This window comes from Sarcophilus harrisii, chromosome 3 (genome assembly GCF_902635505.1).
Source record: "Sarcophilus harrisii chromosome 3, mSarHar1.11, whole genome shotgun sequence".
Classification (NCBI taxonomy): Eukaryota; Metazoa; Chordata; class Mammalia; order Dasyuromorphia; family Dasyuridae; genus Sarcophilus; species Sarcophilus harrisii.
Window position 1 is genome coordinate 288,149,671 of NC_045428.1, and position 27,712 is coordinate 288,177,382.

Below are 27,712 nucleotides of genomic sequence, written 5' to 3' on the forward strand. Positions count from 1 at the left end.
CAACTTGAGAGAGAAACTGCAGACATGGAAAGATAGCAACACTTTGGGGAAATGACTTGAGTTGTAGTGGAGCTCATTTTTTTTTATCTAATTAGATTCTAATGAATGAATATAAAAAGAGGCTAGCTGGTGCGGGACACCAGAAGAACAATGGTAAAGAGTCACTAAAGACTATTTAAAGACATTATGGATTTTGTGAAAGACACATACAAACACACATGCATAAGCACAGCATACTCTTTTGTGATTTTTCCTAAAGTACAGATCTGATCATGTCACTCTCCTATTCAATAAACTCCAGTGGCTCCCTATTGCTTCCAAGATTAAAAACAAAATGTTTTGGCATTCAAACATAACCTAGCTCCTTCCAGCTTTTCCAGTCTTATTTTAATTTCTTCCCCAGCATGTATTCTTCAATCCAGTAACACTGGTCTCCTGGATTGAACAACACTCCATCTCTGTTCTGGACATTTTTTTGGCTATCTCCTTAAATGGTCTCTGCCTACAGACCTCCCTGGCTTTAAGTTCCAATTAAAATTCCACTTTCACAGAGAGCTTTTCCTAACCCCTCTTCTAGTTTATTTTCTATCTATTTTCTAATTATTTCATTTTCATCATGTATATAATTTGCTTTCTAAATTTTTCTTTTTTTGCACATTGTAAAAATTTAACATCCCTTTTAGATTGTAAACTTTTTGAGAGTAGGGATTGTCTCAGAAACTTGTTTCAGTGTTCATAAGTGAAGAATACAGGAGAAAATCCAAGTAATCTTTCCATTGCATTGTAAATTGTTTTGGGGTAGGAATTTTATGGGAATATTATGACAATGCTTCTAAAGATGAGATCTCCCTTCACTCCCACTGATTGTCTTAAATTTGTGTCTGAAAGTGATGAATAAGTGATGAGGTCCTGAGCAACTGGGTATGGTTGGCAGAGAAAAAAATGAAATATTGTGCTCTGGGGCAGGCAGGGAAGGACATTGATAAGAATCAGTTTAGCCTCATAGTCCCACTTTCTGTGGAAGTCTTCAGAAATGTGAGTTATGTCAAACCCTGGAGATTCAATTTTCCTCTATCAATCTGTCTATTGCTCACACAGTCTGGGCTGAATCCCTCTTGGGATAGCCTACCATAAGCACTCTGCCTCGAGGTGATTTTCCCTTCCCCCATACTGCTTGGTATCTCTCCTTTCAACCCTACACCATGCTTTATGATGTTTTCCTCTTTCTATTGGGAGGTGCTAACTAACTCTTTTAGGGTGCTAAATGTCTTTTTGCTATTTAGCCTATCAGCTAATAGCAACTCCAACCTCACTGAGTATTCCCTTTCTCCTGGTGCATTGTGACTTCCACTAGGGAACTTTTCCATCATTAATTGTTAAAATCCTTTTCCTTGCTAACTATCTGCTCTCCCAACTCTATTTCATATTTGCCCCTCCTGGTACCTATTATATCTGTAACCTCTTCTTCTAACTAAAACTACCTTTTCACATGACAGAATCCCAGCATTTGGCACCTAAAATAATCTCATCATTTGCTGCTGTCCTAAATCACATTACTTGGTGCTTACAACCACATCATAAGTGCATGCTTGATAATGCAACAGAATGAATAGTCTTAATTTTTACATGTGTTAAATTTTCACTAATATCAAGATTTTATCTTTTAAGCCTATTTCAATATTTTTAAAAGGTAGCATGATAAAGTGACCTGAGACCTGTCTTAAAGCTAAGAAAATCTGAATTCAAATCCTGTCCTTGACTCTGGATCAGTCTGTTAAATTCTCAATTCTCTAAGTCCCAGCTTCTTATACTGTGATTCATGACCCTGTATTAGGTCTTGTAACTGAATGTAGGTATTGTAACTGAAATTATAATTTATTATCGGTATATGTTTGATTTGTATACCTGTTTTATATACCTATGCACCTGGGATCATGCCAAAAGTTTAAGAAGCCTTGTTCCAGGCAACACTCTGAGACTATAAATTGTAGAGATAATACTGCCCTGAATGAATAAAGGGACTTTTCTCTTTTTCTGATTTAATGAAATCATAGGTTCAGTGATTATTTCTATTTCTGTATTTAGGAAATTTTCTGTCATGAGGGAAGTGCTATCATAAATTTCCTTATTTAAAGGCAAACCAATTGATTGGAATTTATTCATGCCATTAATCCTATTTTATTCTTTTTAAAAAAAATTTTTTTTCCATTTCCCACTTTTCTAATATCTTAAAGAAGATAAAATTTCTTATAGTAATTTTTTGGTCCCTTTTTTCCTCCTTAGCTTCATTCTTGAAAAGAAGGCAGCATCTCTCTTTTTTTTTTTTTTTAATAGATGCAGTCATTTTTATTTTTTAATTTGGTTCATTATGAAGATTCCTCTTCTATAATTAAGCAGAATTTTAAAAAGTTTATCTATAGAGTTTTATAATAAGCTAAAAAAAAGTGTGGGAGGGAATTAACCCAATGACTTCTTTTGTTTATTATAAAACTTGCCACTTTGTAATTCTAGATTAGACATTTTGTTGTTCAAGTCCCTTCTTTGACTTATTCTTGTCTTGTATCATTTTTTCCTTCACTTTGATGTGAATTCTCACATTAAAACAAACAAATAAACAAAACTAAACCTATTTGGGTTAGGGGAAAGACCTAAGCTCAACCATTTAAACAAATGTACCAGGGGAAAGAAAAAACAAAATAAAACATGAAAAATGCAGCGCTCCTAAAAAAAAAGAATCAAAACTAATCCTAAATTTTAATTTTCATATTAAGATGGTCAGTTATAAAAATCCATTTAAAAAATTCTTGCTTTGTTTGGAACACAATGTTAATTTCCATTGATTTAATCTGCCTATCTAGATCTAATCACACTTTTAAAAGCAGAATTCCACAAACTGCTTTTTTTTTAGAAAATGTCACCAATGCCTAAAATACATTGAAAAACAGGCTTTGTAAATCAATCTTCACTTACTGGATTAATTTAAATAATGCCACGAGAATTACACACAGAGATTTAATTTAGTTTTTAAAAGAACTCACTACATGCAGAACATTTCTCAGTGCTTAGTGCCTCACCCCCAATTATTTTCACACAGTCAGTGCTAACAGTATTTAATGACTCACTCCTCTACAAGCTGTGCATTCTGTGAAGACCTCTACATTTAGAGAGATCTACTTTTTAATTCAGGTAATCCTTTTTTTTTTTTTTTTTTTTTTTTTTTTAAGGAGAGGATGGAAAATTACACGTAAATGAAATGAAAGGAAAAGAAGTCTTACCTTGTTCTTGTCAAAAATGTTAAACAGTTGGACAACATATTGATTCGCCCTTTGATTCAAGCCTCGAAGACCCAGAAGCGCCTTAAACTCATGCAGGGTTTGCAGTCCAGATGGGCATTCTGTCATAAATCTCTTAAACCATACATGGGTCTGGACAGGAGTGATAACAGTTTGACCACCGGCTACTGATTCTTTGCCCCCCATTGGGATTCCCGGGCTTAACAGCTTTCTCTTTGGGGCTGTTTTCATTCATGTACTAACTCCTAAATGAAACTCGAAATTCAAGTGGGCCCCTAAACAACCACGGTAAACCTCTTAGAGCTTTAGGCTAAGTAAGAAGAGAAAGCTGGTGAGATTACCTCAACTGCTCATTTTTAAAGCAGGCAGTGACAATGGCTAGATGGTATTCTCAGCACAGCTGCCCAGCTAGAAGTACCTATGCTGCTGACATGGGCAAGCCTGACCTTCCCCCTTAATTCTGAAACTCTTTTATTGATTCCCTGAATGGGACGGGATGATTGAAAGGAAACATTTTAAAAGTGGACATCTGGAGACTTGAATTCTAGTCTCGTTTGGCTCTACTAACTGATGATAATTTGCCCTCTAATTGCCTCAGTTCCTTGTCTATAAAAAATGGAATAATAATATCTACCTCCTAGGATTGTTGTGAGGCTCAAGTGAGATAATATTTGTAAAATGCTTAGTACAGTGATTAGCACATGATAAATGCTATATAAATGTTAGTTATTATTATTGATTTTTAATAATTAATTTTAATAATTATTAATTTTATTAACAGCAGCATTTGAAACAGTGCTAGAATTGGAGTCCAGAAGACCTGAGTTCAATTACAGCCTTAGACAAAATAAGCCTTATTTGTTACTTTGGGCAAATCGTATCACCTCTACCTGCCTCAATTTCCTCATCTATAAAATGGAAGCTACCTCAAGGTTTTTGGGAGGATAAAATGAGAAAATATTTTAATATGATTTGCAAATTTTAAAGCATTGTAAAACAATGACTATTATTATTAAATGCTTCCTATATTGTTTTACATGCTAGGAATACAAGGGCAAAAATGATGTCCTTTTTTAAGGGGAGGTCATTTAGACTTCTCTGTGCTTTTAATGGAACTATAATCAAGTACTGAAATGGGCAGCAAGGATACAAATATAAAGAAGGAAACAGTCTGCACTATATAATCTCTTGGAGATATTGGGATTTTATGATAGGCTTATAGAGTTAAACTTAGAAAAGACTTTGGAAACTGAGGTCCAGTGTCTTTAGATGATTTACCTAAGATTAGAGAAAAAGAGTGTTTGAACAAGTATTCAAACTCAGTTGCTTTTTCTCTAAAGTCAGAACTTTTCTTACTGAACCAAGTTCTTTATAATATATAGAAGATGGAAGAGCTATTGGGGGGGGGAGGGGAAGGACAATGAAAAATTAGTACATAACTATGCTCAAAAAGTTATCAAACTGTGCATACCCTTTGATCCAGCAGTGTTACTACTGGGCTTATATCCCAAAGAGATAGTAAAGAAGGGAAAGGGACCTGTATGTGCACGAATGTTTGTGGCAGCCCCGTTTGTAGTGGCTAGAAACTGGAAACTGAGTGGATGCCCATCAGTTGGAGAATGGCTGAATAAATTGTGGTATATGAATATTATGGAATATTACTGTTCTGTAAGAAATGACCAATAGGATGATTTCAGAAAGGCCTGGAGAGATTTACATGAACAGATGCTGAGTGAAATGAGCAGGACCAGGAGATCATTATATACTTCAACAACAATACTATATGATGACCAGTTCTGATGGACCTGGCCATCCTCAGCAACGAGATCAACCAAATCATTTCCAATGGAGCCAGTAATGAACTGAACTAGCTATACCCAGAAAAAGAACTCTGGGAGATGACTAAAAACCATTACATTGAATTCCCAATCCCTATATTTATGCACACCTGCATTTTTGATTTCCTTCACAAGCTAATTGTACAATATTTCAGAGTCTGATTCTTTTTGTACAGCAAAATAACGGTTTGGTCATGTATACTTATTGTGTATCTAATTTATATTTTAATATATTTACTGGTCATCCTGCCATCTGGGGGAGGGAGTGGGGGGAGGGAGGAGAAGAATTGGAACAAGAGGTTTGGCAATTGTTAATGCTGTAAAGTTACCCATGCATATAACCTGTAAATAAAAGGCTATTAAAAAAAAATTAGTACATATCTATAGAGAGAAAACCTCCAGTAAATCTGTGTAAATGGATTGAAGGGGTACTATATGAAGCTTGTGCATGTAAACAAGATGGACAGTATTAATGGAACCAGAGATTATTATAATGTCTGAGTGTGCCATCTTTCTAAACATTTGCCAACCACCTATATTTAGGAATTATTGGGTTGTAGGGATGCTCTTTCGGAAAAGATCTGGGTTTCTTTTACAGCTACAAGGCTTTGCCAAACACTGAGTGTAGAGTCATTTAAAACTTGCGTTCAAATGTGGCTTTAGACATTGAGTGACCCTAAGCAACTCAGCTTGTTTGCCTCAGTTTCCTCCTCTGTAAAATGGGGAAAATAATAGCACTCATCTCCTAAAGTTGTTGTGAGGATCAAATGAGATAATAATTATAAAATGTTTAGCAGAGTAACTGGCACATAGTAGATGTTATGGTTAGCTATATTATTATTTTTAGCATGGGGAAGGGCTTCTGGATATGTCCTATAAATACTGTATGAATAATTACTTTCTCATTCTTGGTCATTTACATTGGTGATAAAAATAGGTAGAAAGTAAGGAAAAATGGGAAGGGACTACATTTTTGTTGTTGCCCAGAAATATGGAGAAAATTATCCTTAAGATGGATATAATACTTATTTTGTTCTTGGTGATCAATACAGCAAATGCTGAGGCTCAAGAATCATTTCTGGAAATATAGATGTTGGATTCTGATGAGGAACAGATTTTAATGGGTGGTCAACAAATCCCTGTGTGGAATAATAGACAACGCCTCTCTATTGAATGTTACTTGTTCATTGTATTATTTAGCAGTCCCCATCTACTTTTCAGAGAGTAAAGAATCCAAGTGCTTTTTATTGGAGTAATACAAAACCAGTGAGTGGAGGATGTAGCTTGGATGAAGAATTCTTAAGGTCCACCTATCATCACTTAGGATCTAATCTATCTCCGATGTTATAGATGATCAGAAACAGCTGTGGACACTTTCTCTATTGTGATGGTAATAGATAGGCAACAAGGGAGAACTGAATCATTGAACTTTAACTTTTGTCCCAAATATTTCAGTGTTTCCAATTGGATGAGTCTCCAGCGTCCTCTAGTCAGGAGTCTTAAGGCTAAGTATGACTGTATTTTGTTTCCTCCAATAGCATGTAAAATCTTGGCAAGCAGGGACTGTTTTTCCTCCCTCCCTTTCTCTCCCCCACCTTTTCTCCTCCTCCCTCTTGCCCCCCTTTACTTAACCTGGTTTGCCTCAGTTTCCTCATTTGTAAAATAAGATGGAGAAATGGCAAATCACTTTTACTATTTTAAATTTTCTCAGGATTACACAATAATTAACACTGAATAGTGTCTTGAGAACATATAGGAATAAGGGCTGGTGACTTGAGATTACATTAGTCTAGGAAAATCCTAGACCATGGTGAGAAAATACCTCCTGGAGTGCTATGAAGTCAAATAATCAGCTCATGGTCTCAGAGAGAATGTGACAGAGGCAGAACTGGCCAGCTCTCTAGACATTATGTAATTCTATACCTCTTAACATAATAGATAACTAATGAACTCTTGTAGAATTTAAAAAATTATTTTCATGAAGTCTAAGGTTTCCTTCCATAGAAACTGGATTTCCAAAATGTGCCCAAATAATAATCAAACTATAAAGATAACAGTTGTAAAGACAGAAACACTAAAACAAAGGCTTTATTGTTTCTATTAAGTTACATACATTGCTAAAAAAAAATACAAATTTTAGTTACCATGAACAATATGAAAATTGTTTCCCTATTAACCCTATATACTGAAACAAAAGATATTATAATAAAGTATATTAAGTAATGATTAAAAACAGAATAAAATAAGTTTTATGACAAATTTTTTATCTAAGTTATTTCTTTCTCTTCTCTATGATATAGCTCTTAAGGGATATTTTTCTTAATATAACTGACAGGCATATATTTTAAGACTCAAAAGTTAGGATTTATATTATCTGCTTCAAAATGGAACTGGCCTTAGTGAAGGGAGGTCAGATTTCCCCACTAGGCACGTTCACATAGTAGGAGTCTCAAAGGGAAAAGTGCAAAATGGAATGGTCTAGCTCTTCAAATTTTATTTTTGAAAGCTACCCTTTTCAAGTCTTTACATTTCTTTGACAAAACCAAAACTTAAACCTGCATAAATTTTCATTGTTCACTGCCCCTCACATGGGAGTCAAAGAAGGCAAAGGCACTTTCTAAAGAGAGTGACATAGGAAAATCCTTTTTTTGGTTGTTGATTTTTTTCTTTCTGTCTCAATGACAGGCTTTGTCCTTTCTCTAGAGCACAGATAAAATCAGTGTCCAAACTGCCCATCCTTTTTCAATAATAAAAAAAAGAAAATTATAAAGCCACACTTCATTAACAGTTTTGAAAAGCAGGTGGTTTATAAGGTACTTATTTTTACTCTTCATAGGAAGGGAGAGCTTGTCCTGACTTTGTTGCTGCTAGTTTTAAAGTGTCAGGTAGGAAAATATTTTCTTCATTCAGCAAAGCTTCTATGTAACTGTCAATGTGCTCCAAGTCATCTGAAGGAGTACTCTGAAAAACAAAACAAAACAACAACAACAAAACCCAACCACTATTGAGCTTAAAACATCAAGAAGGATAGATTCACCTCTAAATTCCTCTCCAAGTCTAAACAACTGACTTTTTTCAGCTGCACTGCAACCCCCTGGGTGTCTCCTCATTGTTGCAGCTTGTGAAGGCTTCTTCAGGCCCATATATTAATTAGTATCTAAAGCTGACTGATTCATTCTAAGCTTTGGCTCATACTCTATTCCCTCTTTCCTGTGGTTTGAAAATCCTTCTAGCTAATCTCCTACTTTGCTGATAGCAAAAGGATAGAACTGTCCCTGACTAACCCTGTTCTTTCTCTGATCTCTATAAAGCTTAGCGTTCCTATTCCCCTAGGTTTTATTTTCCTCTGCCCACTCATACAAAATTTGCCCATTTAATTGCCAAACCCTTTCATTTTTTACCTGTTCTATATATATTTCCCCACATTAGCCTTCAAACATTAATTATAATCTGGCTTTCCCTTGAAGATCTTAGGTTATTTTTTCCCAATGGCCAGGTTAGAGAAATGAATCTTTCTTTCTTTCTTATATTAATAATCAGTTATTGAATGAGGACCAGGATTTTTTACTTTCCTATTTCCTCATTCAGAAATCAGTCCTTTGTAGGTTATTCAGCCAGCATCTGAAGGGCAGTGCTGATAATGAGATTGGATTAACTTTCTGCTCAGTCTTGTTCAGACCCCACCCAAGTGAAAAGAAAGGCTTACTCTGTTCTACTCAGGCTTGAGTGGGGGGAGGTGGAGAGTTGGTAGATACTTTGTCTAGATTGGCTCAGGGTGGTCTGGGTGTAAAAGGGACATAATCAAAGTCACATGCCCCAGCCCTTCATTAGAATAGGTCCAACTCTCATTTATAATATTAATTCTTCTCAATTTTTAACCACAGTTGATTACCACCTGTTGGGAATACCCACTTTTCTAAAGACATAAGACATCAAGATGATGCCATAATCTGTTTTTGGTTTAAAAGAGATAGCCAAATGATCCTTTTATTAATTATCTACTAACCATAATTAATAAAATGATTATTAATTACCCAGATACTTTGTCTGGGTATATGTAACATGGGCTAGAAGTAAGAGTTAATATGTTACCCATACTACCCATTAACTATCTTGAACTGAATGTTTAACATACCTTAAACTCAACACATCTGAACTCATTATAAATCTTTCTCTCATCACTACTCTCCCAAACATGGAGGCTTGCCACTTTGTTGTCATCCTCAAGCAATCACTAGGCCCCACTTCCACATCCAACCTACAGCTAAATCCTGGAGAATCTACCTTTTTTTTCCTTTCCTGAGGCAATTGGGGTTAAGTGACTTTCCCAGGGTCACACAGCTAAGAAGTGTTACAAGTGAGGCCAAATTTGAACTCGGGTCCTCCTGACTACAGAGCTGGTGCTCTATCCAATGCACCACCTAGCTGCCCTGGTGACTTTACTTTTTCACTGTCCCTTATCTATGTCCACTTTCCTTGACATGCTCACCATCCTGGCACAGGTCCTCTTCACTTGTACTACTACAATGACCTCTAGCTGCTCTTCCCCCCCCAAGTCTTTCCTCATTCAAGTCCACTCTTTCTCTCAGTTGCTAAAAACAGAGATATAAAGTCCAAGTCTGATCATATCCTTCCCTTCCCCCCTTCAATTTGATAAACTCCAGCGGCTCCCTTTTGCATCCATGAACAAGTATAAAACGCTCCACTTAGCTTTAAGTCCTTCTCAACCAGGCTTTTTCTACCATCTTATTCTACTCCACACACACTCTAGGATGCAGTGATTCTCCTTTAATAATTCCTGGAACAAGACACTCTTGAATTTTCACAAGCTGTTACCCAGGAATGCTCCTCATCTTTTCTTCCTGGCTTCCTTGACTTCCTTCAAGAGTCAGTTAAAGTCCCATTTTCTATAAGAAAGCATTCTCAATCCCATTAAATTGAGTGTGCTCACCTTGAGATTACCTCTAATTTATTCTACGTGTTTTTTTGTGTGCCGAGTTGTTTGCATGTTGTCTTCCTCATTAGACTGTGACCTCCTTGAGAAAAGGTAGTGTTTGCGCCTTTCTTTGAAACCCCATAACTTAGTATCATCCCTAGCACACAGCAAGAGCTCAATAAATGCTCGTAGATGGCTAATGTAGCTACTTTCCAGAAAGTGGGACATGACACGGACAACTATTCCTTTTGCTCCTCTCCTGATCCCTTTAACTATAATTCTGACCTGGAGAAAACTCACAAGATCCTTAGTGACTTTAAGCCCCTCTGTCATTTTCCTGAGTGATTTTCATATTCATCTTAATCTGTTTTTCAACTTCCTGAAATCCAGGGACCTCCATTAATCGCTGTACTTAAACTATCCACAAAAGTTGCTCATCCCTTAGAACTCAACTATAATTTTACTATTTCAAACTCTAAAATTCTTCTGTTAACAATCTCTCATCCCTCAACTTCTCCTATAGCTTTGCCCGTCTGAAATTATCTTTCATCCTTGAGATTTCTGTTCCTGGGCCTCACTTTATTACATGGGTTTGCCAGCCCTGTTCTCACTCACTTGGTCTTAAAGCCATTTTTGGTTATTTGTAAGACATAGTCTCTGTCCCTAAAAACTCTGCCTTCTTTTCCACCAGCTGTTTCTAGCCTGCTAATTCCTAACTTATTGTATCTTTTCTTATATTCCTGAAATGCTAAATTCTTTGGAAGCTGTACTGATTGGGTCAGCTCTCTAACTTCAATTGGGACCTCTTTGTTAAGCTGAAATCCTTTCATTCATCTTTGATTGCCTATAACAAAGGGATTTAACTCTACTGACAAAACTGAGGTCATCCACCTGGAACTTCCTCAATTCCCTCAGTCCAGTTCCTTAAAACCTTCTATTCTTTTCTCAACCCCTTGTCTGCCATAGGTTCAAAAGTTAGAAAAAGATGGCTTTTCTCCTCACTTCAATTAACCTATGCACCTGTGTGGCCTTGAGGTTAACCCCTTCCTGTGAGGTTTTCACATTTCTTACTTGCTCTTCATACACTGTTAAGGATCATGACCTAGTTCCTCTCTCATAAACTTATTGGAAAATATTTTATCATAATGTTTCTTCCTTTTTATATTTATGTAATTATATGAAAAATCTCCCATGAATTCTATCTTCTCAAGGTCAGTTTCTGCTCTTTAATCGTTTCCTTATAGATACCATTTTCTAACTTTTGAATCGTATCTTTGTATTCCAGTAAATGTTTAACAACTACCTTTTTGGGGAAAAAAACAGTATCTAGGGCATACTTTTAATATGTAATATTAACATGTAAGGTAATATAATTATGAACATTGTTATGTTAACATATTATAGGATGTAAATGTAATATTAACATTTTTTCTTGTCTAGAAAATAACAAAGCAATAAATCATGCCCTGATTTGTAGCAGTCCCAATTTCTGAGGTATAAATGTTCACATTGAAAATTTAACAGTTGGCTCTTTCAATTTGGTCCTACCCTAGCCCTGCTTCTAAGTAAAACTGTAAAGCAGTGAGTCAATCTTCAGTGATGTCCCTCTTTCATCATCTCTCTTTTTTTGTCCCCACACCCTAGAAGTTTCATCACAAGAAGTCAACCCGGTAAGATTTCTTATTTATTTGACTCATTTTTTGTTTGTCACCTACAACCATTGTTATTCTCCTTAACATGATATAATAGAAATAGAAACGATCTTGACTTAAATCTGAATTTGAGTCCCATCATCTTGTTAACTGTGTGACTCTGAGCAAATAAGAATTTTGCTCTGTCCTCTGCTTTCAGAGAGACAGAATAATACTTGTATTACCTTCTTCTGAGAGTTGTTTTGTGAAGAAAAGAACTTTGTAAACTTTGAAGGATTATATAAATGTGAAAGGTTATTTTTATTCCTAAAATGAGAGGTGAATGATAAAAAGTTGATTGCAACCATTTTGTTATGAAAATGCTTGAATAGACTCAGTAGTGTCTTGGAGCAGGTTCATATTGATTCTTAAGAGTTGATTATTAAATTTTCAGTATGAGCATTTACACCCCAGAAATGAGAAAACACTACAATAAGGGATAGAATTATGGTTTTGTTGATTGTCTAAACTTATGAAAGTGAATTAGAAAATGTTAATAATGCAGATTAAATTTAAGAGCATATTATATACACAATTTTTTCTCCCAGAGAGCCATTTAAACATTTATTTAGTACATCTCTGTCAATAACAATTTTCTTATGAAAAAAACAATTCAGTCCTTTTCAGGAAAAAATATTTTGGATGAAATAATTTCTTTTATTTCCTTCCACTTGCCCAAATTTGAGACATCTGTTTTTCATCATGGGAAAATAAAAACAATGTGCTAGATGAAAACGTGGGAAACCAATTTTCTGTGGTAAAAATGTTAAAATATATTGCTTCTGAAGTTAGTCAAAAATGCTTCTATTGGTTGGTTATATACTAGGATCACAGAATATCAGATCTGGAAAGCACCTTAATGGCTATTTAATCCCCTCATTTTAATAGAATAAAAAGCTGAAGTCCACAAAATGAAATGACTTAACAAAGATCATACTGAAAATAATAATCTGGAATTTTAAGAAGAATTTAAAATGCCTTAAACTTCTTCCAGAGTATTTGCATTTTTTTAGTGTAGTTTGTCCTCATAACTGGACAGAGAGGTGGTACAATGGATACAGTGTCTTGCCTAGTCAGGAAGACCTGAGTTCAAATATGGGCTTAGATGTATGACTCTGGGCAAGGCACTTAATCCTATTTGCCTCAGTTTTCTCATCTATAAGAATGAGCTGGAAAAGAAAATGGCAAACCACTCCAGTATCTTTGTCAAGAAACTCCAAACAGTGGTCACCTAGAATCAGATATGACTGAAACTACTTAGCAACAATGAAACCTCATAACCACCATATGGGGAAACTGAGGCACAAGTTAGGAAAGTATTTTGTCCATAGTCATTAGATTAATACCAATGCTAGGAATAGTAAATTGAAAGCTTCATGTTCTCTTCATAATTGGCATCTAAGTAAATGGCATCACTTACCATATTCCAGTTACTCAGCAATGTTGCCACTTTAACCCGCAGGCTTTTCAGTTTATTTTCAATAATTTGTATTTGTTTTTCACATTGTTTATGATGAGCTTCATTATTCACTGCTGTCTTGTTTGCCTGCTGAGTTAAGGATTGCATTTTCCTTCTTATTTTCTTTTCATACTGGACCATATAAACACTCCAGATCTGTGAAAAAAAAAAATACTTTTTCACATTTAGTATAACTTAGTGAATTTTAATGTATAAAATAGCTTTAGTAACTTCAATTGGTTGCTCTAAATTACCACCCCATATTCTATTTGTCCATTCACTTCTATTTACTTTTCCATATATAGGTATTTAATAAACACTTGTTTGATTGATTAATATGGTCATAAGAAGTATGTAATCTATTCGTCACTTATTTCCTACATTAGTCTTAAAATTGCATTCTTTTATTCCATTTCATTAATATACCATAATTTAACTGTTAGTTACTAGCTACTATTTTCTTGCTGGGTGGACTACTTCCATTTTTTCCCAATTATATAGAATACCATTATGACAGCTTTTTATCTGTTTTTGAAAGACAAAGGTATTTTGTTGTTGTTGCTTTTCCAGCATATTAATAAATTGCTGTATAAAAGCTCCTAAAAGTGTGAAATTCCACCAAAAATGAAAACTACACTTACTTATTCATAACTCTGAAAGCATTGTTTTACGGTTATACTTTTTTCACCAATATAATAGTACTTTTTGCATTATGTATGTCTTCTCTATGACTTACATGATAAATTTTTATGATCATTCTATATGTGCTAAAAAGAGTTTGTATTCTTTGTTTCTCCCATTAAATCTGTCAATTCTGTTTTATTAAATAGGCTGTTCAGATTTGTGATTTTAAAAGAATTTTTTTGCTCATATTCAAATAATGGCATGTTCAATTCCCAATTGTTATAGCCTTGGAATGACTTTGCATTATCTTTTTTTATTTCTACATGTAACATAATTAACATAATTAATCTTTCTTTTAGGAATTTAATTGTGAAATTCTAATACACACAAAATGAGAATTTTATATATATATATATATATATACACATATATATATGTATATATTCATATTTTTCACCATTATCCAACTTCTTGCCTTTTGATGTTTTGTAATCTAAATTTCATTTAATTGACACAATTGTTGCCACTTCTGATTTTTTTTTCAGAGCTAACAATTTCATGACCCATTTTAGACTAATATTTTCATTTTAATCAATACATCTTTTTGGATTAAATATGCTTCCTTTAATAAAGATGTCAGTGGGTTTTATTTCTTGACTGCTTGGGAACTTTTTATTTTAATGGGAAAACTGAAACCATTCACAAATACTAATAGTAATATATTCAATTGGCCTTCTATAATTTTATTACTGCTCCTAATGTTGCATGAAAGTAGCAAAACTTATCTTAATCTATTATTTCTATTACAATTACAAAAAAAAATAAACAAGCTGTATTTCTTTTATAGTAGAACAAAACTATTAATTCTGATGATTATCTAAGATTTAAATACATTTTTATTATAAAAAAGGAGATTTAGCTTTTGTAATTGCCAGGTATTCATGTTGTTCTTATTTATCATTTGGGTTCAATAGCTTTTAATTTGTTGAGATATTTTAGCACTACAATGGCTTCCTAAATGGTTCCCCTGTCTTAGATGATTCTTCATTCTAGTCCAAATCATCCTCTAAATAACTACCAAAATGATTTTCCTTTAGTGCAGATCTAACCATGTCACTCTCCTACTCAGAGACCTTCAGGACCCCCTCTAGTAACTCTAATTTCTTCTATTTGATTTTTAAAGCCCTTTATAATCTGATCTCAGCTTTTTCCTTGCCTCATTATATAATACTCCCTTCCTTCATCCTATTCAACCAAAAGGCCTTCAACCTTCATCCAAAATGGGCTTCTTTTTATTACTCACACATGGTACTTTAGCTCTATGTTGGTACTGGTTGTACTCCATTTTATTTGTAGTTTAAGCATTTCCTTCAACATAAAATCTTTTCTAATCCCTCCCCAAATGTACAGAATATCTCTATGCAACTTCCTAACATTCATTTGGCATATAATTGTGTTGTAAACATATTCATTTGCATGTTTTTCCCAACACAATGTAAAACTCTTGTGTTTAATTTTTTTGTCTTAGCACATCTAAATCTCCTTAATCTTCACCATTAATAATAGATACAATATATGTATGCTTATACATATAATTAATATTTTTTTAAGAATTTAAGTCTACCCTCTTTGTAGTAGCCAGAAACTGGAAACTGAGTGGATGTCCATCAATTGGAGAATGGCTGAATAAATTGTGGTATATGAATACTATGGAATATTATTGTTCTGTAAGAAATGACTAGCAGGATGATTTCAGAAAGGCCTGGAGAGACTTACATGAACTGATGCTGAGTGAAATGAGCAGGACCAGGAGATCATTATATACTTCAACAACAATACTACATGATGATCAATTCTGATGGATGTGGCTCTCTTCAACAAGGAGATGAACTAAATCAGTTCCAATACAGCAGTAATGAACTGAACCAGCTACACCCAGGGAAAGAACTCTGGGAGATGACTGTAAACCACTACATAGAATTCCCAATCCCTCTATTTTTGTCCGCCTGCATTTTTGATTTCCATCACAGGCTAATTGTACACTATTTCAAAGTCTGATTCTTTTTGTACAGCAAAATAACTGTTTGTGCATGTATACATATATTGTATTTAACTTATACTTCAACATATTTAACATGTATTGGTCAACCTGCCATCTGGGGGAAGGGGTGGGGGAACGGAGGGGAAAAGTTGGAACAAAAGGTTTTGCAATTGTCAATGCAGAAAAAATACCTATGCATATATCTTGTAAATAAAAAGCTATAATTAAAAAAAAAGAATTTAAGTCTAATATTGCTCTGCCTTTTATATAACTTTTTCTTAATATTTAGGAACATTTTTGTCTTTATAACTGTATAGTTTAGCAATTATATTTCTAGATTAATTAATATACCCTCTCTAGACACAAAGCACTGACCTTTCTTGTCCAATTCTTGGATATAGTACTTAACTTTTTTTTCAGTGCTTCCTAGGATTGCAGTTGATAAAATACTTATGCTTCTTGATTTATCTATTCTATGGGTTATTTTGTTCTACTTATACATTGGTTATCATCCTGAGTTTGTCTTTCACCTTTATTTTGGTTGTCCAATTAATTTTTCTTAACTTCATCTATTCTATTATTTATTGCTTATGTTGGTTGATTTAAAAAAATCAATGGATTTAATTTTTCAGTTTCCTGTACTATTCTTTCATTCCTCTTATTTTTTAAAATTGAAGTAGATTATTCTTTTAATTTCTTGAAGATAATAATAGTTTATGAACCATATAATACCAATTTAGCTGAGTTAAGTGATAATGTTTTATGAAACAAAGATCAAGGGAACCTTGGATATACATTGAAGGTTTAATAATGATTTTTGGATAGGATTGTGCTTAGTAGTAAACAAACAAGTAATTTAACACATATAAACACTAGAGGGCAAAAGCAACCAGAGGATCATTAGCCAAGCAAGTAGTTAAAATAGCAGATACAAAGTACTAAAAATAAAGAAACTTTAATACTATGAAGAATTTGCTCCTTAACAACTCAAATGATATTGTTAAGTCAATTGAACATAAAAAGACATCTATTCTGCATCTTCTACAATTAACTTACAAGATGTTACAAAACTAACATCTTTTGAAACCAGTAACATTAAAAGCAAATAAGAAGTTTCTATTGTGCTTCTGCTAAAGCAGTAACAGCCAATTTCAGGATATGGAAGGTTTAAAGATTGTAAAGGGGGACCCTGAGTTACTTATGGAGAAGACAAGTAGGTTAAGCCTGAAGATGGAGTGTTGAGCATCAGAAAGGTGAACAGATACTAACGTACTGAAGTAGCTATATTTCAAGATCTGTTTCCAGAGCTTTTTAATTGAAATATATTATATACAAGTCACAGTGCTCGAAGCTGGAAAAATAGAGGCATCATGAGATAGTGCAAGTCAGAGGCCCTAGGCTTAATTCATGATCTTTGAAACATGCCATTTTAAAACTTCAAATCCAAATGAACTTGAATAAATCATTTAACTTTTTATCATTTATATCTATAACTATGCATACATATAGAAATACACGTATAACATAAATCTAAAGTTGATAAATGCACACATACACACACACATACTAGTTAAATACAAGTATTTTGGGAAAGAGTACCAAAAGCTGAGAGGAAGAGGAAAAGTTTCAGCTGTATCTTAAAGAAAATGAGGGACTCTGAAGCAGAGATATGAAGGAAGTGTGTTTCAGATGTATAGAAGAGCCAATGCAAGGGCAGAGAGAAGAGAAATGGAGTGAAGAACATAGGGAAGATCAATCTGACTGAGTATCAGTTTTGGAAGTGGAACAATATATAGTGAGTCTATAAAGATAGCTTGGGGTCAAATTATGATATACTTTAAAGGCAAACAGAGTTTTTAGTTTATCACAGAGGCAATGATTAAAAATCACTGCAGTTGGTTGAGTTGGGAACAGGGTGCCACATGGTTAGATTTGTACTTAATGGAAATTACTTTGTTATCAATGTGTGTGGTAAACTAAAATTAGTCAAAGACTTGGGGAAAGGATGCCATTAGGAGATTGTTGTAATAATCTAGGGGAGAAGTGATGAGGGTTTGAACAAAATTATAGCTCAGTCAGTCTAGAGAAGGGGGTTGGGTGTGTGAGAAAGGATGTGAAGATTTGGTTACATTAGCTCTGTGGAATGGGAGCAAGCGAGGAATCCAGGACAATGCTAAGATTATAAATGCAGCATATATTGTAGGGGTAGTGCTGCCTTTGATAGTGTGGGGGCAGCATGGATTTATTAGCTGATTTTCAAATATGTTGAGTTAAAGTATCAAAAACAAAACAAAACAAAAAGAATATTTAGTGTTGTAGTACAATTCAGTGAGGGAAGCAGATATCTCAAGTTCTAGTCTATTTCAATACTTTATCCAATGCAAAACAAGGAGACTAAACTTTGTCCTGTTGAAATTCAAAGACTGGCTAGATAACATTTGAAAGATTTTGAAAAGCAATGGGGGAAAAGTGGAAAGATAACTGGATTTTAGTTACAAGATCTGTGTTCATTGTGTCTCAGTTTTCCACCTTTCAAATGGAGACAGTGTCACAGAAGGAAATTTCTCTGTAAAATGCTATGTACCTACAAATTGCTATTTAGAACAATGCATAAAAATATAATAACCATAATACCTCCCTCCTGGAATGGATTAAGTTTACTTTCCTTGCTAGAAAAGCTTTAAACTGTCCCCCCCCCCCCAAATGCTAATCTGTCTGAAATAGATTAAGTCAGGTGTCCTCAAACTTTTTAAATAGGGGGCCAGTTCACTGTCCCTCAGACTGCTAGAGGGCCGGACTATAGTAAAAACAAAAATTTTGTTTTGTGGGCCTTTAAATAAAGAAACTTCTTAGCCCTGGGTGAGGGGGATAATTGTCCCCAGCTGCCACATCTGGCCCATGGGCCGCAGTTTGAGGACCCCTTTAACTTTAAGTGAAGCATCTCATTTGGAGGTCATATCCAGTTCTATATCTTAAGAATTTAGTAAGTCTTTTTGTAAGACTCCGAATGTTAGCATGTGTATGGCTTCTGTGTCGCCATTTTCAAGAATTCCATCAACTTTATTTCACAAGAAAACATTCTATCATGAAAGTAACTTGAAAAAAAAAAAAAAGATTCTTTGTAACCCATGATGTGAAATTTATTAATCTTAGACTTGGAATGCAAATTTGCCTTCCTTCAAAACTGACATTCAACAGTGTATATTATTTTGTTTTCCCTTTCAGAAACAGTACTCCTTTAGAATTTAGATGACTCCATGAAAAAGGACTTACCTGGTCACAACACATTTGCAGTTTTTTGTTTAACTTCTCAGGGCAATTCTCCAGCTGTTTCCATAAATGATAATAGAACAGAGTATTAGTTCTCAGGGAATGAGTTGTCTACAATAGAGTAATAATGTATATGCATCAAAAAAGCATCATCAGCCTAAAGCAGGTCAGCATTAGCATTGTGGTTCTTTAGATTCTAGCCTAATTTTATGCAGACTGGGACTGATTATGTCTTCTATCGCTCCATATCATCTAGACTTTGCTAAAGATAGAGGGCAGTCTTTCTTCCAGAAAAGATTTTATTCATAACATCATTCATTTTGTGAATAAACTTACATTTACTCATAAATCACCAGAATAAATTGACTAGGTAACATTTGCTTCATTCTTGGAAGACTGATGAATGTAAAACTCTGGAATGTAAAAACTCCAAATCTAAAAATGCAGTAATAGTTTGTAGCACTGGCCTAATCACTTAAGCAAACCAGAGATAATTCTTTAAAGTCTTGTCTTCACAGGGCAACACAATAATCACCTTAGTGGTCTATGTACACGAAGGATTATGTTACCTCAAAAAATGCCATAAGTTCCTCCAGAGACTTGTAGTCAAGGTCCTTGGAGACCTTAGAGTGAGGATGGAAATAAAGAAGAATCTCTCTAGAAAGAAAGAAAGGTAGAATCAATATGGCAGAATTGCCATTCATTTGGTAGAGGCGATGCTACAGCAGAATTACATGGGCCTCTCAACAACACAGAAAATGAACACTCTCCAACTCTTAGTTGCATCTGACCATTCACCATAAAGCTCTTCAGAAACCAGCTGTATATAAGGATCAGATTTATATATGGAAGAGAACTCTGAGGTCCCCTATATAACTTTTCATTTTATTGTTTTGAAGACTAAGAACCAGAGGTAATGTTATGTAATCAGAGATAAAGGACAGTGTATTGCTCCTAGATAAAGGACAGTGTATTGCTCCTATGTCCCCACTTATAAGAACTCTATCAACTTTATTTCACAGAAAAACACTCTCCCATGAAAGTAATTTTAAAAAAGGATTCTCTTTTTGTAACCTATGATGTGAAATTTATTAAACTTAGACTTGGAATGCAAATTTGCCTTCCTTCAAAAATTAACATTCAACACTGTATATTATTTTGTTTTCCCTTTCGGAAACAGCGCTCCTTTAAAATTTAGATGACTTCATGAAAAAGGACTTACCTGGTCACAACACAGTTGCAGTTTTTTGTTTAGCTGCTCAGGGCAATGAGCAATAAGTTATTGATAATTTGACATGTCAAATTGGAGCCTCTCTTGCTCCTTTCCAGAAAGTATTCCAGATTTCCTATGTATTCATTTTTCTAGATGCAGTGCCCGGCACATAGTAGGCACTCAATGAATGTTTACTGATTGATTTCCATCCTTCAGGTCTGCAATGCAGGTCATTTTAACTCAGAGTATTTATTTAGTACTTTGTTTCCAACATTGTATAAAGCCTTGCAGGGGACTCGTAATAATGTTATGTTATTATGTTAAAGATAAAATATTTATAGAAACACAGCTTTCCCTCAGATAAAGAGTAGCCTCAAAGGTTAAGATACCACCTAGTTCAATCCCTTCAGTTTACAAAGGAAGAAAGATAGGTCCAGAAGATGATTTGCCTAAAGTCATAGAGGTAATAAGTGTTTGTTGTTTTAAATAAAGTACTAGCTGTGTCTGATTCCTCATGACCCCATTTGGGGTTTTCTTGGCAAAGACGCTGGAATGGTTCTTCTCCAACTCACTTTATAGAGGAGGAAACTGAGACAAACAGGGTTAAGTAACTTGTCTTGAGTCACACAGTTAATAAGTTTCTGAGATGAGATTTGAAATTATGAAAATGAGTCTTCCTGATTTCAAATCCAGTGCTCTATCTACTGGGCCACCTAGCTGCTCTCATACTAGACTTAGAATCCCATTCTAGGAGTTCTCACTCTGAATCAAACTTTTTTAATGGTACCACACTGTCTTTAAAATGAAAGGTTACATTAGGGACCTCAGATACACACACACACACACACACACACACACACACACACACACACAGTGTGTGTATATATATATATATATATATATATATATAAATTCATATATAAATCTGATCCTTTATACAGTTGGTTTCTGAAGAGTTAGAATACAAGAACGTAAACACTTCATCTGGATATGGCCAAAAAAACCTAGAATCCAATGAACAACACATACATTCAACTCCTTGTTCATTCAATTAATATTAAGTGGTCATAAGTGACTGGATCACATCCTGTCCTTATGGGAAGAGGGCGCTAGAACACATCAGCAATGACAAACATTTGTAAATGTCTATGTTGTGCACACTGTGCTTGGCAGTCAGATTAAAAGGAAAAATGTCCTCAAAGAGCTTCCATTCTCTTGCTATTTTAGTTAGCTTTGATAATTTTTTTTTCTATATTCTTTGTTATAAAGTGTTTCTGGGAGAGGGCTTAGTGATATGATGGAAATGTGAGTATCAAAAACTATCAATAAAAATGTATATCTTGACAAGTTCATGTAATTGATCTATTAATCTCTGGTCTTTTAATGCTCAGTATCGTCATGAAAACAAATTGACCAAAATGACAAATATTGATTGTGAAGATATTAAATATTTACAAACTGGCTGAGGTGTGGTGCCATTTTGTATGCCTAGTACATAGAGAAACAGCCACAGTCTTCATGTATGCAAGAGCTTACAATTTGGATAAGGGTGTAAGTGTATGTTTAATAGATGTAAAGCAGTACAAGGGAGAAAAAGTCCAAGCCATGAAATATAAGCAGAGGAGGCTATTTTACTCTGGCCAGATGTGTAAAAACAAAATATATTGTGAAAGGAATTCAGAAACGTCATTTAAGTGAGAAATTCATTTCATTCTAGATGAGTACTACTTGTAAAACCTTACAACAAATAATTTATGTTCTCTACAATATTCTCCTCAAGGTATTCCTTACAAAGCAACTTGCATTAAGGATACAAATTGGAGGAGGGAAGTATTGGTGCATTTACATTTCCTATCAATGTGAAATTTTCATTTGCTCACTGATGGATGATTGTAAGTGCTAAAAAACAACAACAAAAACAAAACAAAACAAAATAAAAAAAAAACCCTACAAATTTATTAAGGAAAGTGTTTTTCTTTTGATTCCAAAATTCTTTGCCATCTAATTACAAAAATAGACTCAATCCACTAAATAAGAAGATTCAGCTAAACCTTCTACCACCTTCCCAATTTTCTTATTATAACCTTGGGAGCTACCATTGCTCTAATTCTGTCCTGTCTTTAGGCTGACAATTTGGGATTTATCCTCACTCTGTCTCCCCCATATCCAGTCTATTGTCAAATTTACTCCCATCTCTCCTCAAATACTATTACTACCACTGAAGCATTTTTTTTTTTTTTTTGCTTTTTCTTTCTCATGGTATTTTCCCTTTTGTTCTGAATTTTCTTGAACAACATGACAAAAATGGAAAAACATTTAAAAGAATTGTACATGTATAACCTATAAAAGACTGCTTGCTATTTGGGGAGGGGAGAGTTGAGAGAGGGAGGGAGAAAATTTTGGAAAACAAAATCTTACAAAAATGAATTTTGAAAACTATCTTTATACATATTTGAAAAATTGAGATAAAAACAAAGAAAAACAAAACAAAAGCTTTCATGTTGTAGTTATTTGCCTTTTTAAATAATGATTTAAATAAAGCACTTTCTTTCCTCCCCCCAAGAAGTACTACTACTACCCTAGTATTGATCCTCATCACCTCAAGTTTGGAGTACTGAAATAGGCAGATGTTTATTCTCCCTGTCTCATCTTTCTCCATTCTCCATTCTCTGGTCTATTTTCCAGTCAGCTAAGTAATTTTCCTTAAGTTGTGGGTCTGACCACGTCACCTTTCTACTCAGTAAATTCCAGTCTCTACCATCTCTGGAAACAAATATAAATTCTTCTGTTTGGAATTCAAAGCCTTCATAATCTGCCCTCTCCCTCACTGTTCCAATTCTCTTTATATGTCATTCTCTCCTCCTCTTCTCTCCACCCTCCCTACCAATCCTCACCTATTCTGTGACCCAGCAACACTGGGTTTCTTGCTGTTTCTTGACAAGACGCTTCATCTTCAGGCATTTTCTCTGGTTGTCTCCCATGTCTGGAATGTTCTCCCTCTTTCTTTGCCTCCTGGCTTCTTTCAAGTCTCAATTAAAATTTCTTCCTTCTGCAGGAAGCCTTTCCAACCTCAATGCTTATTTAATATCAAAGCCTTCCCTTTGTTGTTTATTTACAATTTATCCCATCTATAGTTTCTGTGTATGTGTGAGCTCTTTGAAAACAGAGACTGGCTTTTGCCTTTCTTATATTTTGGAGCTTAATATTTGTCATTAGTAAATATTTATTGACTGATTTGACTTTCAAACCATGATCAATTAATCCACACACTTTTATTAAATTCCCAGTATATGACAGGTACAGTGATAGGGGTTGGGGTGTAAGAGTAAAGAATGAAAGAATTCTTTGAGAATGGCACCATCCTATTTACCTGCTCTTTAAATTGTTTTGCCAAAGCAGATAAGGAAATTCAGTACAGTTAGGCTATAGTAGAGGAAATAGAACAGTTGTGGCTAAAAGTCAGCAAATAAAAGCTGAAAAAAACCTAGGCTTTCACTATTGTGAATTCAAACTGACATACCTGTTTTTCCTTATAAAGTGTCAAGATGGGCAGAATTCAGGCAAGAGATACATGAAGGGCAGTACAGTGAGTCTATGGCAGTATGGGGCCCCTAAATATTCTCTTTAATTTGTGACAGAGGGCAGAAGAAAACTAGACTTTTGAAGAGAAACAGGATAAAAAGAGAAGAAGAAATAGAAGAAAACAGAATGGAGGGAAATGCACAGTAACCATAATTGTGAATGTGAACTGGATGAGCCAACCCATAAAATGCAGCATACAGCAGAATGGATTAGAAACTAAGACCCCAAAATATGCTGTGTCCAATAGACACACTTGAAATAAAGATATACAGAGTTAAAATAAAGGCTGGAGCAAAATCTATTGTGCTTCAACTGAAGTAAAAAAAAGCAGAGGTAGCAATCAAAGAAAGCAAAAGCAAAAATATACCAAATTGAAAGAGTTAATCAGGGAAACTCCATTTTGCTAAAAGGTACCAAAGACAATGAAGTGATATCAAAATTTTTTTTATATCAAATGTCTCTGATCAAGGCCTCATTTCTCAAACATATAAGGAACTAAATCAAATTTATAAAAATAAGAGCCATTCACCAATGATAAATGGTCGAGAGATATATACAAGTAGTTTGTAGAAGATATCAAAGCTATCCACAGTCACATAAAAAAATTCTCTAAATCATTACAGATTAAAAAAATGTAAATTAAAACAACTCTGAGGCATCACCTCATATATACCAGAAATGACAGTTACTGGAGGGGATGAAGAAAGATTGGTATTAATGAACTTTTGGTGGAGTAGTGAACTCATCTAATTGTTGTGGAAAACCTGAATTATACCCCAAAGGCTAAAAATTATGCATAACTTTTGGTCCAGTTATGCCACTGCTAGGTCTGCACCCCAAAGAGTTCAAAGAAAAAGGGAAAGGACTTTTAAAAATATTTGCAATGACTTTTATGGTGCCAAAGAATTTAAATTGAGGGAATGCTCATCAATTGGGGAAGGACTGAACAAGTTGTGGCATATAGTGGTGATGGAGTATTAATGAATATAAGAATGATGAGATTAGTTTCAGAAAAAAAAAAAACATGAGAAGATCTATATGAATTGATACAAAGTGAGATCATTGTGCACAGTAATATCAATGTTGTAATGATCAACTATGAAAGACCTGATTAATACAATATCTTGATTAATATAAATAATCCATATTGTTTGCCCTCTTAAGGGGTAGAGGAAGAATGAAGGGGAATCTGGAATTCAAAATTTAAAACTAAAAGAATGTTAAAAATAAATAATATGTAATTAAAAAGAAAAAGAACCAGACCAAACCCACAACAACTCACAGAATAGAATTAATTCCTAATTTATTCTTCTAATTGATAGGCTGCTAGTTGTGATCTTTTAGGGGTTATTATCTTATTCAAGGCAAGATCTGATTTATGTAATGTAGCACATGCTACTAAGTACTTTAATAGGATAATCTGACCAGTGACAGAATTTAGTGGAAAGAAAAATCAAGGAATAGAAACTCTTATAAATTCTTAATGTGAAAAATTGGAATGTGTGCTAATAAGAGATGCCTTTACCTTAACTGAGCCATCAGTTTTTCTATTGTTTTCTTGGCACAGGTGCTTTGAGAAGGCTTTAAAAAAGGAACAGCAACATCACACTCATGCTTCACAAACCGTTCTTTCTGGCCTGGGCGTGGACTTAAATCATCTGCTGATAGACTGAACAAAAACAAAACATAATTTATTATTTCAAATGCAGGGTCAGTTCAGGGACACATATGAGGTTTCTTTGGTGAAATTCTACCTTAAAAAAGCAAGGTGAGGTGAAGACTTGAACTGTGATTTCACCAGTACAGAATTCCCTCTACTAATGCAGGTCAGTATATTCTCTGGAAAGATTAGTCCAGAGCAGTGAGGGGTTAAGTGATTTTCCTAAGGTCACACAGCCAGTTTGCTGTCAGAAGGATAACTTAAATCCAGGGCTTTACAGCTTTGAGGCCAACTATGCTTCATGAACTCTCAAAAATTATTAGAAGGAAAGAAATCAAAGAAGTGTAATAATGAAAACCTCTTTTTGGGTGGTTATGCTAATTGGTTTTAGATTAGGTTAAATTCCAAAAATCCCTGGCAAATCTTGCTTTCAATTTTTTCCTGACAAAATTTGTGCAGAATGTGTGAAAAATTGCCTTTGTTAACAGTATGCCTCTGCTTCTTACTGCAAAGAAAGCTTTTCAACTAAAACATTTCCCCAGTTCAGACATGTTGGGGCTGCTCTGCTTAGGGCACATCAGTCTGCAAGAGGATATTATCTATATGCAGAAACCAGGAGAGCCAGGGAATGGAGACAGGATTCTAAAATTTAGCTCATTTTGAGTCAAGCCTTCACAGGCTGTTATTTTGTTAGAAAATGTTCCAATATTCCAAGGGATAACTAATGGGATTGTTTCTTCCCTACAATGCAGAGCAAACTACCTGCTCATCTGGTGCAGTTATCATCTATGTCCTCCTACAAATTTGGTAATGGGAGGTCCCATTTACTGTGCTTTTCTGAGCATGTGAATATCAATGGAGGATATTGATTGAAGACTCAATCTTCACTCTTAATATATAATCAGACCATCTTTATTATTCCCAGTGACATTTCTTTGAGGATATACTTCACACATGATTTCCTGTGTGATTCCTTCTTGGCAACATGTGGCAGTCTACTGTGCACTGACCACGTGCCTTTCCATTGCCCTTTGGGTGATCTTCAACTTCAGCCATTCTAAGTATTCTGAAGTATACTATGAATCATAGCCATGCATCAGCAGAGCAAACATAAAGCTATGTTTAAAAATAAGAACTTTTGTTTCATAAAAATGCTTGAGATCATTAAAATAGCTATATTATTTATCAATAGTAACCCATGGCTTTTCTTTCCTCTAGTTCTTGGATTTAAATTCTGTCTTAGGTATTTTCTAGTTGTGTGATCCTAGCAAGCTTGTTTGCTTCAGTTTTCTTAACTGTAAAATGAGAATAAAAATAATCCACCCAGCAAGAGTTTTGTGTGGATCAAATGAGATCATATTTGTAATGAACTTATGGCATTGTCTGGCACACAATAAACATAAAAATGCTTTTCCCCTTCCCTCATTTAATTTTAGGTTCATTGCCAACTTATTGGTCTCCAACAAAAAGTAGATGGAGCAGTATAGAATAGTGGATAGAAAAACATCTTTAGAGTCTAGAGACCTTGTGTTAAAGTCCCATCTCTAAGACAAATTGACTGTGTGATCTTGAGCAAGTCACAGACTTTTTAGTGCTTGAGAAAACTCTCTAAGATGATAAAATGTAGGGAAGGTACTTACCTGTAAGATTGAGGGAGTTTCTACATCTAGGCATGGGGGATTCTTATACCAATAAACTCAAAGATCTAGGCCCTACAGACACACGTGTGTGTGTACACACACACACACACACACACACACACACACACACGTGCATACACGCATGCATATGTACCCTAGATTTTTTATTTAGATTTTTTCATATGTAGTTCCAGGGCTCAATGAAATCTGCATGAAAAGGTCTACCAACTTTTAAATAAGTTATTAGTAAGCAAACTGTTAATCATAGACCCACTTAGAGTCAAGTATGAGGATGTGTTTGTAAGAAAGTTTATACACATAAAGAACACATCTATAACATAAACAATAAACACATTTGAACATTAAGTATAATTTTTTTAGATTGTTGGAGAATTACCTAGACTACTTCAATATAGTATCATTTCCTAAAAATGATGCACTTCTTATTGTAAAAAGCTGATTTTT

General features: G+C 34.5%; 2 protein-coding genes across 2 annotated transcripts in view; both read right to left on the reverse strand.

Moving 5' to 3' along the window:
- Positions 1-3,504, reverse strand: part of GUCA1C (guanylate cyclase activator 1C) — a 62,180-nt gene extending 58,676 nt beyond the window's left edge. Inside the window, exon 1 of the mRNA XM_003763572.3 lies at positions 3,276-3,504. Within this exon, the coding sequence (XP_003763620.3) occupies positions 3,276-3,479 (204 nt within the window). The 5' untranslated portion in view covers positions 3,480-3,504. The remainder of the gene's footprint in view (positions 1-3,275) is intronic.
- A 3,896-nt stretch (positions 3,505-7,400) lies between these two features.
- The window catches only part of MORC1 (MORC family CW-type zinc finger 1), a 179,785-nt gene continuing 159,473 nt past the window's right edge, over positions 7,401-27,712 (reverse strand). The window contains exons 24-28 of the mRNA XM_031961278.1: positions 25,473-25,616; positions 19,722-19,809; positions 19,156-19,209; positions 13,179-13,373; positions 7,401-8,092 (exon numbers count right to left, since the gene is read on the reverse strand). Coding sequence (XP_031817138.1) covers positions 7,955-8,092; positions 13,179-13,373; positions 19,156-19,209; positions 19,722-19,809; positions 25,473-25,616 — 619 coding nt within the window. The 3' untranslated portion in view covers positions 7,401-7,954. The remainder of the gene's footprint in view (positions 8,093-13,178; positions 13,374-19,155; positions 19,210-19,721; positions 19,810-25,472; positions 25,617-27,712) is intronic.